General features: G+C 49.0%; 1 protein-coding gene across 4 annotated transcripts in view; it reads right to left on the reverse strand.

Moving 5' to 3' along the window:
- Window positions 1-14,436, reverse strand: part of CPSF1 (cleavage and polyadenylation specific factor 1) — a 44,581-nt gene that overhangs the window by 23,667 nt on the left and 6,478 nt on the right. For all 4 annotated transcript variants that reach the window (XM_087931865.1, XM_087931864.1, XM_087931863.1 and 1 more), the window contains exons 5-17: window positions 14,172-14,252; window positions 13,378-13,529; window positions 12,319-12,465; window positions 9,337-9,476; window positions 8,936-9,046; window positions 6,869-6,962; window positions 6,216-6,303; window positions 4,789-4,911; window positions 3,846-3,897; window positions 2,986-3,080; window positions 2,495-2,569; window positions 1,528-1,608; window positions 910-1,005 (exon numbers count right to left, since the gene is read on the reverse strand). In XM_087931865.1, coding sequence (XP_087787991.1) covers window positions 910-1,005; window positions 1,528-1,608; window positions 2,495-2,569; window positions 2,986-3,080; window positions 3,846-3,897; window positions 4,789-4,911; window positions 6,216-6,303; window positions 6,869-6,962; window positions 8,936-9,046; window positions 9,337-9,476; window positions 12,319-12,465; window positions 13,378-13,529; window positions 14,172-14,252 — 1,335 coding nt within the window. The remainder of the gene's footprint in view (window positions 1-909; window positions 1,006-1,527; window positions 1,609-2,494; window positions 2,570-2,985; window positions 3,081-3,845; window positions 3,898-4,788; window positions 4,912-6,215; window positions 6,304-6,868; window positions 6,963-8,935; window positions 9,047-9,336; window positions 9,477-12,318; window positions 12,466-13,377; window positions 13,530-14,171; window positions 14,253-14,436) is intronic.

The raw sequence follows: 14,436 nt of genomic DNA on the forward strand, positions 1-14,436 counted from the left end.
AAAAAAAAACCAATTAGGGCCCCAATTTTTGTGCCTAGCAGAGACCACGGAGGACAGAAGAATCAAAACTCCCGTGGGAGGCAGCCTTAGTGAGAATCAGAATACCAAACCACCTTCAAATCATCTTCATGGATCTCTGGAGGCCTCCTGGAGGTGAATGGGACACTAGCCAAGCCCAAAAGAACCTCGATTTTTTTCCTGACCAAGCAAGCAGTCAGAGAGAGATACAAGGCCTCTCTGTTCACCCCCCACCCCCCAGGTTTTAGGCTTCAGCATCCAGGAGTGCTGGGCTGACATTGTTTTATCTCTGGCTTGAAGGGTGAGCTACCTACAACCCAAAACACGCCTAGCACAATGTCTGTGGATATTCTCAGTCATTCGAATCATGGTTGTCCGAAAGGTGCTTTTTTCAAGAGGCAACTGGACTTTTCTGGTTCTTCTCTGAAGACGTTTCGCTTCCCATTCAAGAAGCTTCTTCAGCTCTGACTGGAGGATGGCGAGGAAGGGAAGGATTGATACTCCTTGCAGACCCAGCTGGTCATTTGCATTGCCTCCAGGTGACCTCAATGCCTCTCTAAAAAGGATGCAAAGGACCAGCTGTATCTGCAAGGAGTATCAATCCTCCTGTTCCCCACCATCCATTCAGAGCTGAAGAAGCTTCTTGGATGAGAAGCGAAAGGTCTTCAAAGGGAAAAAAAACCCCAGAAAGTCCAGTTGCCTCTTGAAAAAAAAAAAGGCCCTTTGGGATGTCTAGCACAACGCTCCGGGACAGACCAAGGCTGGGCAAGCAAGCCAACATCCTGTCCTGGAAAACCTGCGTATCTGTCCTCCGGTTGGCACTGGGAAGGAGAACCAATCAACTGACTTCATGCCCATCTATAAACCTCCAAAAGGAAAGGCTGGACGTACAGGGGCTTCCTCTGCCTTCCGGGGGGAGATCACGGTCCACATGTCGTAGCAGCCGGGCAGTTCGAAGGTCGTTACCACCTGAGGACGGATGCTTTTCTGCAAGGAAGGGGAGAGGGAGACATCGGGGTCCAGCATCTCCAGAACCTAACGCTTGCAAAAGCTTCCTGCTCAGGAGTGAGACGCCTCACATTTTCTGTCAGGGTATTCGTGGCTTTAAGGAGTAAGGTTCACACCTCCTAGCCCTGATGATACTACCTAGCTGGGCAAGGAGACATCTGCAAGAAAACCACAAAGCTCGGAGAACACTAAGGACCCTATCCTCCTCCTCCTCCTCCTCCTCCCCAATATCCTATCTTGCTCCTCCTCCTCTGAAAACCCTGTTTCCTTCTAGCACTGATGATGCTATCTAGCTGGGTAATGAGACGTCTGCAAAAAACCCCCCACAAAACTCAGAGAGCACCAAGGACCCCACAATTCAACCCCAAAGTTATAAATATTCCCTCAAGTGCTCCAATGTTCTTTGGGGCAGCCCTAAACTGTGCTGGGAATGGGGCTCGACCCCTGACTTTCCTCCCTGGGGCAGGTCTGCGGGGACTCCCCAGGTGTTTCCCCTCTCACCTGCAAGACTGAGAGGGCACCGTTCTTGCCGTAGCCAGAGCACACCACAATTTCTAGATCAGGCTCAGGACTGTTCTGGAACTGGAGAAAGAAAGCTGCATTAAGCCGGCTGCCTCCCTTGTAGGTTTCACACAGCGAACCCCCCCTCATTTCTCCAAGAAATCCACGATTTTCTCAGGGACATTGAAGGACACGTAATCTTTGGCAATTTGAATCTGCTTTTTTTACATGTATCGTTTTTATATCTCTAAATTATATTATAATGTAAGCCCCTCAGAGTCGCCTTGAACCGTGCGATGGGCAACATATAAATTGAATAAATAATAACACCATCCAATATCCAATTTGCTCATCCCAGATCCCTGGAAGGACTCGATAGGTAGACCAAAATGCCAAATCTAGACTGAACTTCTGGCTGATTGTGTGATGAACCATTTTTTTCCTCTTATTTCTAGGGGACTGGAGGCTAAAACATACGATCAACGGTTGCAGAAACTGGGAATGGCTAGCATAGTGAAGAGAAGGACCAGGGGAGGCAGGATAGCGGTCTTCCAGTGTTTGAGGGGCTGCCCCAGAGAGGAGGAAGGGGGTCAAGCTATTCTCTAAAGCACCTGAAGGCCGGAGAAGGAACAACTGATGGAAACCAATCAAGGAGAACAGCAACCTGGAATTGAGGAGGAACTTCCTAACAGTGAGGAGAATTAACCAGTGGAGCAGCTTGCCACATGAAGTTATGGGTGCTTCGTCAATGGAGGTTTTTTAAGAAGAGACTGGGCAGTCACTTGTCTGAAATGGTTTCCTGCCTGAGCAGGAGGTTGGATCTCCAAGGTCCCTTCCAACTCTGTTAATCCATTTTTCTTCTTCTTCCCCAAACAACCTTTCCTTCCGAGGTCGGATAACCCTTCTCCCTCCCAAGGTGGCATCCATGTGAGGTGGGGGCGGGGGGAAAGCAATCTGGAGCACCCACCTCCTCCGAGAGAAAGGCCGGTTCCCCCATGGCAGCGTTGGCGCAGGGCCCAATGTTCAGGATACTGTCGCAGACCTTCCGGAAGAGAAGAGAGAAGCATCAGACCAGCTGAAAATTTCTGATTCCCCAAGAAAAGAGGTGGAAAGCGGCATTTTTTTTTTCCTTACTTAGGAAAGCAAGATGGGACCCCTGCAGCCCTCAATACAGAAAAAAAAACCCAGAGAAAAAGGACCACTGGGAATCAAATCAAGTTAGAGGCCGTCCTTGCAAGAGGTTGCCATGGACAGAAATTGGAGCCGGTGGTGGAACACTTGGTTGCAACCAGGTGACCACGGCGAGCCTGCGATGGCTGGAAGTCCAAGGAACGGTTCTAAGCAGCCCTTGGCGGCCTCGATAGAAAGCTCTGGGCTCAAAGGCCACTCTGGTTTTGGGTGGGTCTGGGTGGTCCTTCGGGTACAGGAGGAACCCTGGGGAAATCGAGGCAGACCTACCTCAAAAGAGTAAGTGGTCAGCTGGGTGCCGGACTGGGCCTCGCTGCCATACACCTCGATCTCATCCACTTCGTCCTGCGGAGCCGACTTCCCTCCTGCAAGCGACAGATTGGGAAAGAAGGAACGGCGGGGTCGGATGGATGGCCTCGTCGTCCTGTTATCCTCGTTCCCTCAAGCCCCTTCTCCTCTTCTCCCCAAGCACTTTCTCCTCCTCCATTATTTGACTTGCTTCCCACTCAAACAGGGCTGGGGTTTTTTTTTTAGTGGTTTTTACTGTTTTTATGGTTTGAAAATGTTTTCAAGATTTCAGTTGTAATACATATTTTTAATTGTGAGCTGCCCAGTCATTTGCTGAGATGGGTAGCTATAGAAATCAGATAAGATAGATAGATAGATGGATGGATGGATGGATGGGTGGGTGGGTGGATGGAGAGATGATAGCTGGATGGATGGATGGATGGATGGATGATGATAGACAGACAGAAAGTCCGATAGGAATGGACAGGCAGGATGTGCAGTGCAGCTGACCTTCAGGCTAGAGAACCTGATGCCAGGGAGTTCTTACTAACCTCTCAGGTATCGGCACAGAAAGGGCTATTCAGGGACCACTTTCCCTCCAAGTTCACCCTATGGGTCAACAGGACTCCAGAAGACCCGCTGGAGGTGGGAAAGTGGGGAGGGAAGGAGAGGCTACCCCCCCTCCCCCACTGGAAGACTGACCAGGAAAACAAAAAACCCTTCTGCCAAGTGCACCGGCTCATTTGCACACAAGGCAGGATTCTCCCCGCTCCCCTGCCCCAAAGACCCTACAGAGTGTGGGGGCCTTGCTCGGCCCCTTGGCTGAGAATCAGGATACTCACCGGACCAGTTGGCGGACTGCTCCACGCGCTTCTTCTTCAGGGGGGGCTCTTCCTGTGAATCAAACAGAGCTGTCCGTTGGCAAGGAGACCCCCAAACTACCCTTCTGCTGCTGCTGATAGAAGCCCCCGTATGTCTCAGCAGGAAAGGCCCCCCCCAGTTCTGGAAAGTGCTCTCTCTCTCCAACTTTGGCCACTTTTAAGACCAGTGGACTTCAATTCCCGGAACTCCCCAACGGCCATGGGGCTAGGGAATTGGGGCAGGTTAAGGAGAGTGGGTAGAGGGAATCCTTGAATGACGACGATTGAGCCCCAAATTCATGTTGCTAACTAAGTGAGACATTGGTTAAGTGAGCTTTGCCCCGTTTTGTGACCTTTCTTGACACTGTTAAGTGAATCACTCCAATTGTCCCGTTAGTCACATGGTTGTTGAATCTCACTTCCCAAAACGATTTTGCTAGTCAGAAGGTCACAAAAGGAGATCACGTGACCCCGGGACACTGTGACCGTCATAAATTTGAACTAGTTCAATGCGTCCTGCCTCGTTTCACGACTTTTCTGCCTGTTACCAAGGAAATCACAGGAGCTGTTAGGCGAATCATGCGGTTGTTAAGTGAACCTGGCTTTCCGATGGACTTTTCTTGCCAGGTGCCAGCTGGGTGGGTCACAAAAGGGAATTCATGTGACCCTGCAAGGATCCTGAGTACGTGCCGGTTGGCAAGCGTGCAAATGTTAGCGACCAGGGGGATGCTAAAAGGGTCGTAAGCATGAAAAAGCAAATCCCATTTTTAACAGTGCTGTCGTAACTTCGAACAGTCCCTCAATGAACTGCTGTTAAGTCGCAGGCTGCCCACATTATGCTGAAGAGGGAGGCTTTGACTGTAGGGCTCAGCTGTGTGTGGGGGGGTGGGAAGGAGGATGGAGAGACCCCAAGGGATCCCCTCACCTTCTCGGCAGAGTCCTTAGCAATGCTCATCGGGGCTTCCTGGAGCTTCTCAGTGTATTTCAGCAGAAGGGAGTTCCCCAGGCGAGAGCCCAAGAACAGGTAACCGGGCTCCAAGGTAATCATCTGAGATCCAAAAAGGGGGTGTGGGGGGAGACAAGGAGGAGGAAAAGTCAGACTAGGCTAGAATGGAGAGATGATTGACATGGGCCCAGGCTAGAATGACTTTACTGTCACTTTGAATGCTCCCTAACTGGCATACGTTGAAATGAAATTCCGTTGCATGCAGTTCTCGAAGGGTCTCTGCCTCCAATATGCATCACATAACCATAGCAGAATACCTACATATATCTACAAAATTAGGTATATACCCACATATATGACCCAATTATGTGTATACCCACGTATAATAATACATGACAGTCTGGTTCGGAGGTATACGTGTACATGGCGAGAGAAACAAATCTTGTGAGCTTACCAGACAGGTGGCCTAGGGAACAAAGTGGCTCCAGAATCTGGAAGACCTGCTAGAAATACTTTGAAACCTCCTCCCAGAGGGAAGCCACAGAAACAGACCCGTGAAGTGGATGGGTGGGATGTCTATAACAATGCTTTGAGCTCTAGGCACCGAGCGCTTATAGGCAGACTCCTGAATAACGGGAAGCTCTCTGACGCACTCCAGCCACCAAACCAAACAGGAAGGCAGTTTGTTAAAACCGTCTCAATTGTGCCTCTGTAAAAAGTAGCCGGGACGGAAGGCCTGTCTGAGGCAGAACAGGACAACGCAACATGGCCAACTCGCTGTGGGACAACTTGCCATGGGACGATTTAACAAATCAATTTAATTATTTAAAGCACATTTTTTAAAAATTACTTTTGTCTTTAAGAAGGGAAGAAGGAGAGAAAAGAAAAAGAAAAGCGAAAGAAAGAAAGAAAGGAAGGAAGGAAGGAATGAAGGAAGGAAGGAAGGAAGGAAGGAAGAAAGAAAGGAAGGGAGAGAAAAAAGAAAAGGAAGGAAGGAAGGAAGGAAGAAAGAGAGGAAGGAAGGAAGAAAGGGAAGAAAGAAAGAAAGAAAGAAAGAAAGAAAGAAAGAAAGAAAGAAAGAAAGAAAGAAAGAAAGAAAGAAAGAAAGACAGGAAGGAAGGAAGGAAGGAAGGAAGGAAGGAAGGAAGGAAGGAAGGAAGGAAGGAAGGAAGGAAAAAGAAAGAAAGAACAAAAGAAAGAAAGAAAGAAAGAAAGAAAGAAAGAAAGAAAGAAAGAAAGAAAGAAAGAAAGAAAGAAAGAAAGGAAGGAGGAAGGAAAAAGATTGAGAGAGGGGATGGAAGGAGAGAGAGAGAAGAGAGAGGCTCATCAATCCTATCAATCGATCAGTCAACTAATCAATCAACCTCCCAGCCCAGATGGCCACTGCTGGGCTGAATGGCACTTACACAGGTGGTGAGGACACTGGCCGCCGCCTTGTCAAAATGGAAGGAGCGGACACTTCGCATGCCGTCCGTGATGAGGGTCAGCACGTAGCTGGAGGAAGAAACGGGGAATGAGGATGGCAGCCCCTGACACCCATGAGCAGAATACAGAATGGACAATTTCTGCTCCGGAAGAACAGAGTGTGCGGAGCAGAAATGCAGTTGGGACTGACGCTGTGTGTGTATGGGGAGCAGGAGGCTCAGTTATGGGGTCCCTGGTGCTCTCTTAGCTAGGTAACTTCATCAATACTAGAAGGCGGTGGGGTTTGAAGGGAGGAGGAGAGGGAGGAGGAGGAGGAGGAGGAGGAGGAGGAGGAGGAGGAGGTCCATAGGGTCCTTGGGCTCTCTTGAGCTTGGATCTTTTCTTGCAGATGTTTCATTACCCAACTAGGCAACATTATCAGTGCTGGGAGGGAGGGGTTGGAGGAGGAGGACTGTGGGGGCCTTAGTGCTTTCTGAGCAGGGACGTTCCTCAAACAGGCAACCTCATCATTTATCATCATCAGTAACAGCGGTAGCACTGATGATGTAATCTAGTCAGGTAATGAAACGTCTGCAAAAACCACCATTCGCCGGGCAGTGAGTTTGGGCTGTGGGAGGGCCAACCCAAGCCTTACATCTCCCCTCCTTTCAGCGAGATCACCATCTTGTCGTAGGAGATGAAGGTCGCCTGGGCACAGTCCAGGGTGATTTTGACTCCTTCCTGGAACCCTGCAAGAAGAGGATACGAGGTAGGAGCAGCGGAGCAGCAGCTGCTCCCTTTGGCCCATCTCTCCGAAGGGAGCTTGGCAATTAAGAAATACGGCTTATACATAAGTAAACACAACCAGTCCGACTCTGTACTCAAGTTTGCAAAAAAAAACGTTTAGTTTCCTGGCTCCGGCAGAAGCGGAAGCGAAGAAGCTAAAATCCGCAGCTTCCCGTGTCCCAAAGCGGCTTTTTAAAAAGCGACTGGACTTACTTGGGTTTTTCTTTTTTTTTCTTGAAAATGTTTCGCTTCTCAGTGCTGGAAGCTCCTTCAGAAAGCGAAACGTTTTCAGAATAAGAGAATAATAGAGCTGGAAGTCTTCTAGTCCAGCTCCCTGGTGAGGCAGGAGACCCTATACCAGTGGTGGCTAACTTTTGGGGGACTTCTGTGCCAAAAATTGCGTTCGCTCGTGAGCACTCGCTCGCATGCCAGCACCATCCCAGAAGGCAATGCGCGCGGGGGGGCTGTGCATGCGCGTGCGATTCCCTCCCGCTCCACCCTTACCTGCATTGCACATGCATGTGCCTCCCAGCTGATTTTCAACCCTTTTGAGGCTGTTTTCGGCCTCCCGGGGCTTGAGCCTCGGCAGCCTCAGGAGGCCGAAAAACGGGCCCGTTTCGGCACTTCCGGTATTTCTGGAAGTCCCCGTTTTTTTGGCCTCCCGAGGCTGCAGAGGCTTCCTTCGAGCCCCCGGGAGGCCAAAAACCAGCTGGGAGGCACGTGCATGTGCAGTGCAGGTAAGTTTGGCTGGGACTCGCATGCCTGCACAATTGGCTCTACGTGCCACTTGCGGCACGCGCGTGCCATAGGTTCACCATCACAGCCCTATACCAGCGATGGCTAACCTTTTCGGCACCGAATGCCCAAAGCAGGTGTGTACGCGCATCCCTGAAATGCAGTGCATGTGCGTCCCCCGTGCATGCGCCCCGCCCCCACACGTGCCCCACTCCCTGCACATGCGAAGCAGAGACCCGAAGATCAGCTGGCCGGCGGGAGGTGTGTGCGCATATGTGGCGGAGCCGAGCTGGGCGACGGCAGGCGTGCCCACAGAGAGGGCTCTGCGTGCCACCTGTGGCACCCGGTTCACCATCACGGCCCTATACTATTTCAGAGAGAACAACGAAAAAGTCCACTTGCTTCCTGGAAAAACACTTTTGGGATATCCACAGCCTAGATGATTGAGAATCTCCAGAGATTATAGCCTGTATGGCAAGAACTGGGGTTCATTCCAACGATTCTGACTCTCTGCCTACCCAAATTTTCATTTTGACTGAAGGAAATTATTTGGATAAGTAACGAAATGGCTCAGATTTAATAAAATTTGGTCCAGATTTTCTAAAGGTAGTTTTTCAAGAGGCAGCTGGACTTTCTGGTGTGTTGTTTTTTTTTTTGAAGATGCTTCTCTTCTCATTCATTCAAGAAGCTTCTTCAGCTCTGGCTGGATGGTGGGGAAGGGAAGGATTTATACTCCTGGCAGACAGCCGGTCATTTGCGTCCCTTTAGCGAGCCGTTGAGACCACTTGGAGGCACCACTCCGATGACCCTGAGGACAAAGATAAACCTCCAAGTGGCCTCAACGACCCTCTCAAAGGACGCAAACGACCAGCTGTATCTGCAAGGAGTATCAATCCTTCCATTTCCCCTCCATCCAGTCAGAGCTGAAGAAGCTTCTTGAATGAGAAGCGAAATGTCTTCAAAAGAAAAAAACAAGAAAACTGCAGTGGCCTCTTGAAAAAGCCCCTTTGGGACAACTCCGATCTGGATGGCTGAGAATCTCCATCGAGGCTCGGTTCAGTTGCCATGATTTAACCCTTTGAGATGCTTTTCAAACATGATTCCACCTCCAGGGCTACCCGGTAGCACCTCCCCATGGTCGTTACGGGAGGGGCAGCAGAAAGAGAGCGGGGCAGGGAGAGATCGACAGACGGACACATACTTAGCGGGAAGACGGTGGTGCCATTGGTGAGGCTGTTGAGGGACACGCCGTAGGGAGGCACACTCTGGTTCAGGTAGAGCAAAGAGTTCACCGCAAAGATCACAACACCTCCTGGAGGGGGGAAGGAGAAGAGAGGCTGAGGAGAGTGGGAGGAAACAACTCCCTTCTTACACATCCCACGGTTGCAACGTGCGCGGTCCCCCTTCCAAATTCTGCGCCCAAAAGACGCTTCGGTTTGCAATTCCCAACCACTGTCTGATGCTCCACATCTGGAGATTCCAAGCAGGCAGCTCTGCAGTGCCAGAACATCTGGAGGAAGTCTGCTTGAGAGACACCCAGATGCCAACCTCCGCACCAGCCTCCCCCTCCCCCACCAAGCCAGGAAGGGCTACTCCGCTCACCGATGGGCTTGGGCACTGCCAGGGCCTGCGTGCAGTCGAAGGGCAGGTTGCTGAGGGACCAGATGACCGGATGGACCTTCTGCATGATGTTGAGGGAGATGGCCACAATGCTGCAGGTGTCCTGGCGCACAGCCACTCGCCTGGGGAGAAGGAGAGACAAGGAAGCGCTTAGGAAGATCGACAGAAGCCAGAATGGACGGGGAGGGGGGAGGAAGAAATTATTAAGAAAATATTGGAATGTGCTGAGATGAGTAGATTGACGTTTGAAATTAGAGAGCAAGAGGATAAACAATTCTATAAAATTTGGGGACCTTTTCTATCGATGGTTGGATGATAAAATATAATAATAGAATATTTAGAATGTTAGATAATAAGGAATATCTTTGCTTTTTCTTTTATCATATTTATAAAGTGTTTCTAGGATAGATTTAGTATGATTATATGATTTGCTATAGAATAAACTACCTAAATTATAGTTATCTCATAAAGTATGAATGAATAAAATTATAGTCAAATGATTTTCTAAGAGCGATAATAGGATATATAAGTTTGGATTGATAATGAGTTATTATGTAACGTAACTGTAATTGAGACCACGAAATGAATGCACAAAACTGATGAACCAACCGACACGCTGTTTGTATATATGTATGGAAGAGCACTGATGTTTTGTTTGTTTTGTTTGTTTTTTTAAAAATCAATAAAATTGTTTTTTTTTTTAAAAAAAAGAAGAAGCCAGAATGGACAGGTGAAGGGAGAGACTGAGGAAGGGCTGTGGGTGGTCTCCGATCAAAAGACAAAAAAAGGAAAGAAGTGGTGCATCCTGTGCTTGTTTTACAGGTAAACAGTACAGATGAACACGACGCTCAAAAGTTGGCCGCCTCCCTTTCATGCTGTCAAGCCTGGGTTTGTAATAAAAGATTCGGATGGAGTAAAGATTTAATGAAAAGAAGGACACGGGGTGACATAATGGCAGCCTTTCAGTATCTAAGGGGCTGCCCCAAAGAAGTGGGAGTCAAGCTACTCTCCAAAGCACCTCAAGGCAGAAGGCAACGGATGGAAACTCATCAAGGAGAGAAGCAACTTGGAATTGAGGAGGAACTTCCTGACAGGGAGGACAATCAACCAGCGGAACTGCTGGCCTCATGAAGCTGTGAATGCTCCAACATTGGAAGTTTTTAAGAAGAGATCGGACAACCGCTTGTATGAAATAATATAAGGGTCTCCTGCCTGAACAAGGGGTTGGATTGAAGACCTCTAAGGTCCCTTCCAACTCTGTTATTCTATGTGTGATTCCTATTTGTGCTCATTACCTTTAAAGGCCCTTTGGGGCATGTGGTCCAGGTGATCTGAGGAAGGGTCTCCCCTCACCCACGCTGGCAGAAGGGGTATCAGCAGATCCCTTCGGTCGAGGAATTGCCACTGATGGGGTCCAGAAGAAGGAGGACCTTCTCTGTAGTGGCTCCCGCCCTTGGGAAGATCCGCACCCACCCCCTTCCCTGCTGGAAGGGCCTGAAGACCTGGATTGGCTCTGCTGATTGGCTTGGGAGCCCAATGGGGGCAGGTCATACTGAAGCGGTGAGCGGACTAAACAGAAGATCCCAGATCCACCAGGTACTGGTTCTTTTTATCCACTGGACTGTTCGTGTCAAGGTTTTAACTTTTTAATTCCCTGTGTTTTGAAATTTTAAATCTGTCATTTTTAATTTTGTTATCTATGGTATTGGAAGCCACCCAGAGTCGCTTGGTAGTGAAATGGGTGGCATACAAATTTAATAAATAAATAACAAATCAGGTTCCAGAACGGAGCCCTTTCTCTAATTAATTTGGGCAAAAGTTGGCATGTTGTCAGGAAAACCGTCTATAGGTAGTTCTCGACTTACGACCCCGCTTGAGCCCAACATTTCCATTGTTAAGCAAGGCAGCTGTTGAGTTCTGCCTCATTTTACAACTTGTTAGCCTGTTACTAAGTGAATCACTGAAGCTGTTAAGCGAATCATGCGGTCGTTTAGTGAACCTGGCTTTCCAGTTGACTTTGCTTGTCAGATGCCAGCAGGGAAGGTCACAAGAGGGGAATTACATGACCCTGGGACAGTGCAACCGTCCTGAGTACGTGCCAGTTGCCAAGCATGTGCACTTTGGTCATGGGATCGGCAGGGATGCAGCAACAGTCATAAATGTGAAAAATAGTCCTCAGTCACTTTTTTTCAGTGCTGTTGTAGCTTTGGAAGGTCACTAAAGGATTGTGCTGTGGCCTCTCCAGCAGCCAAATTGGAGGAGGAGGAGGAGGAGGAGGAGGAGGAGGAGAAGGAGGAAGAGGAGGAGGAGGAGGAGGAGGAGGTGGTGGCGGCGTGGGAGTCATGGTCAGCATCAGGGCAACCTGGGAGCTCTGAGGGGGAAGAGGGAATGGAGCTGGCAGAGAGAGAGAGAGAGAGGTAGAGACAGCCCTCAGATGGAGAGTCAACAGCCCCCAGGTCTGGAGGTGGCTGATGAGGAAGAGGAGGAACAGCTGGGCCCAGTGCCTGATGCACAGAAAGGAGAGGAGAGGAGAGCAGTGGAAATCTATGGGCCGGTCCTTGGGACGGAAGAGCCACCGCTGCTAGCGAAGCCCCACCCTAGCTCTGGGGATCAAAGGCAGGGGACGGAGATGAATAGCTGTGGCAGGCAACTACTCCTCTCCTGCACGGATGGACTTGTTAGCCTGCAGTGAGAGATACACTCTTCGCTGGGGCTGCCACTGTTGACGCTCCCGATAAAAGAACAATTGCTTCAACCACGGAGGGTTTATCGTGTTTGGGGGGCTGGGTCAGGACAGAATGCTTGTAAGTGGAGGGCTGCCTGTACAACGGTGAGTGATGGACACTCACGAAACGTGCAACGCACAAAAGGAGGAAAGCGCGGGCTGTTTGTGCCAAAGGCAGAAACAGAAACCAGGCCGTGGCAGCACGAAAGGCGGAGAGGGAAGAGGTGGACAGAACGTACCCCGGCCAAGTCTGGTTGGGCTCATAGAGGATGAGCAGGGTGGGCTCATAGTAGCCGTACAGGAACTGCATGTCGATGATGTTCAACAGCTTCTCGTCCAGCTCCCTCACATCGATAATGTAGCTGGGCAGGAAGCTAGACTTCTGGCTGCAGAGAAGGAAGAAGAGGGAACACAGCCATGAACAGGGTGCCAGAGATACCCTGGGGGAGGACACAAGGTGCCCCCTCCCAGGCAGACCGTAGGCGGCCACCCAGACTCAGAGCCTTAAGGGCCCCCAAACAGCCTCTCTCCAGGAGGCACTGGATTCCATCTCCCAAAACCAACTAAAAAAGCAGATTTAAAGAAGGAAGCAAACTGGTTGATGGGCCATTCTTAACAGTTCATTGGTTTATTGGGTTTGTTTATTAAACACACTCTGAAATAAATGAATACTCTGCAGTTGTTAGTAGATGACTAGATGGTTCTAAACTTTGCCCAGCCGGTTGGAGTCTAATGCAAACGAATTCTAGTTTAATTTTCTTTTCTAATTTCTTGATGTTACCATAGGTAATTTTGTATGACTTACAGCCATATTGACTTATGACCAGATTGATTAAATTGTACACCACCCAGAGCTCCTTTCTGAGCGTGATTGATAGTTAAGAAGTGTGACAGAAATAAAATAATAAAACAAAACAAAATAAAATAACAAATAACAAAATAAAACAACAAAATAAAAAATAAAATAAAACAACAAAATAACGGAATAAGATTAAAATAAATGTAATAAAATAAAAGAATAAAGTAAAATAATAATAAAATAAAATAAAATAAATAAAATAAAATAATTGTGCCAGTTATTAAGTGGTTCATCACAGGGCCGCTCCCGATTTTACGATATTGTTTGAGCCCGTTGTTAAGCGAATCTTTTCTGCAATGAGCATTTTCCCCCCAGAAACCACAAGAAAAAGCCAGGTCCGAGCCAAAAAACACACTAAGTCACGGTCACATGACAATGGGACCCTGCAGACAGCCCTAAATGGGTGCCGTTTTCCAGGCATCCAAAATGCTCGCCTTACCCTTCGCCCACCACTCCTTCGTGCTCATCTGTCAGGGTGTCTCTCCGGAAGGGCAGGACCACCAGCCGCGTGCCGTAGATGAGCATGACGGCGCAGCGCCCGTCGGGATCCACCCGCACTTTGGGGATGTGGACGTTCTGCACGAAGCCGTCCTGAGGAAAGACACAAGCAAGCACCAACTGATTTATTTTCATTTAGCCTAGGGCCATGATGGCGACCCCATGGCACGCGCCCATCTGTCTCCTAGTCCAACCGCCAGCTCAGGCAAGAGATACCACTTCAGAGAGTCGTTCAATCAATCGGAATAGAGCTGGAAGGGACCTGGGAGGTCTTCTAGTCCAGCCCCCTACTCTGGCAGGAAATCCTATACAGTTTCAGACAGATGGTTGTCTAGTCTCTTCTTGAAAACTTCCAGAGTTGGAGCATTCACAACTTCTAGAGTTCGACTGATTGATTATTCTAACTCTCAGGAAATTCCTCCTTAGTGCCAGGTTGCTTCTCTCCTTGATGAGATTCCATCTGTTGCTCCTTGTCCTGCCTTCAGGTGCCTTGGAGAATAGCTTGACCCCTTCTGCCTTGGGGAAGCCCCTCCGATATCGAAAGACTGCTATCATGTCACCCCTGACTAGTCTTGAGAAAAGAAGGACTTTTTTTAAAGTCTTGGGGAAACTTTTCCTCTCAACTGTCTTGTAGAGAGGTTCAGTTTATCCCCCCAAAGTCCCCGGGGGGCCTAACCATTCTACGCCATGCAGCCTCTTCGTCTGGTATCAGATTACAAACCTTCAGACTCCTACCTTCAGTTCCGGCTCTTCAAAGTAATGAAGGGAAAGCGTTTTTAGATCGTGGGTGCCAGGATCGTACTCAACCACCGAGAGCTGAGAGACAGGAAACAGGGAGTTAAAAAACCAAGCTCACCCGTCTTTCGTTCCATTTCCTTCAAGGTAAGAATTTCAGAAGTCACACAATTAATTCCTGCCAGGCAAACATACCCTTGGGAGCCCATGAGGGAGGGAAATGTTCTTAAAAAGACTCTGTGTCCCTCAGAGTTCCTGTATTAGT

The sequence above is a fragment of the Pseudonaja textilis genome, chromosome 3, assembly GCF_049901715.1.
Source record: "Pseudonaja textilis isolate UNSWEBS1 chromosome 3, rPseTex1.2, whole genome shotgun sequence".
NCBI classification, from domain to species: domain Eukaryota; kingdom Metazoa; phylum Chordata; class Lepidosauria; order Squamata; family Elapidae; genus Pseudonaja; species Pseudonaja textilis.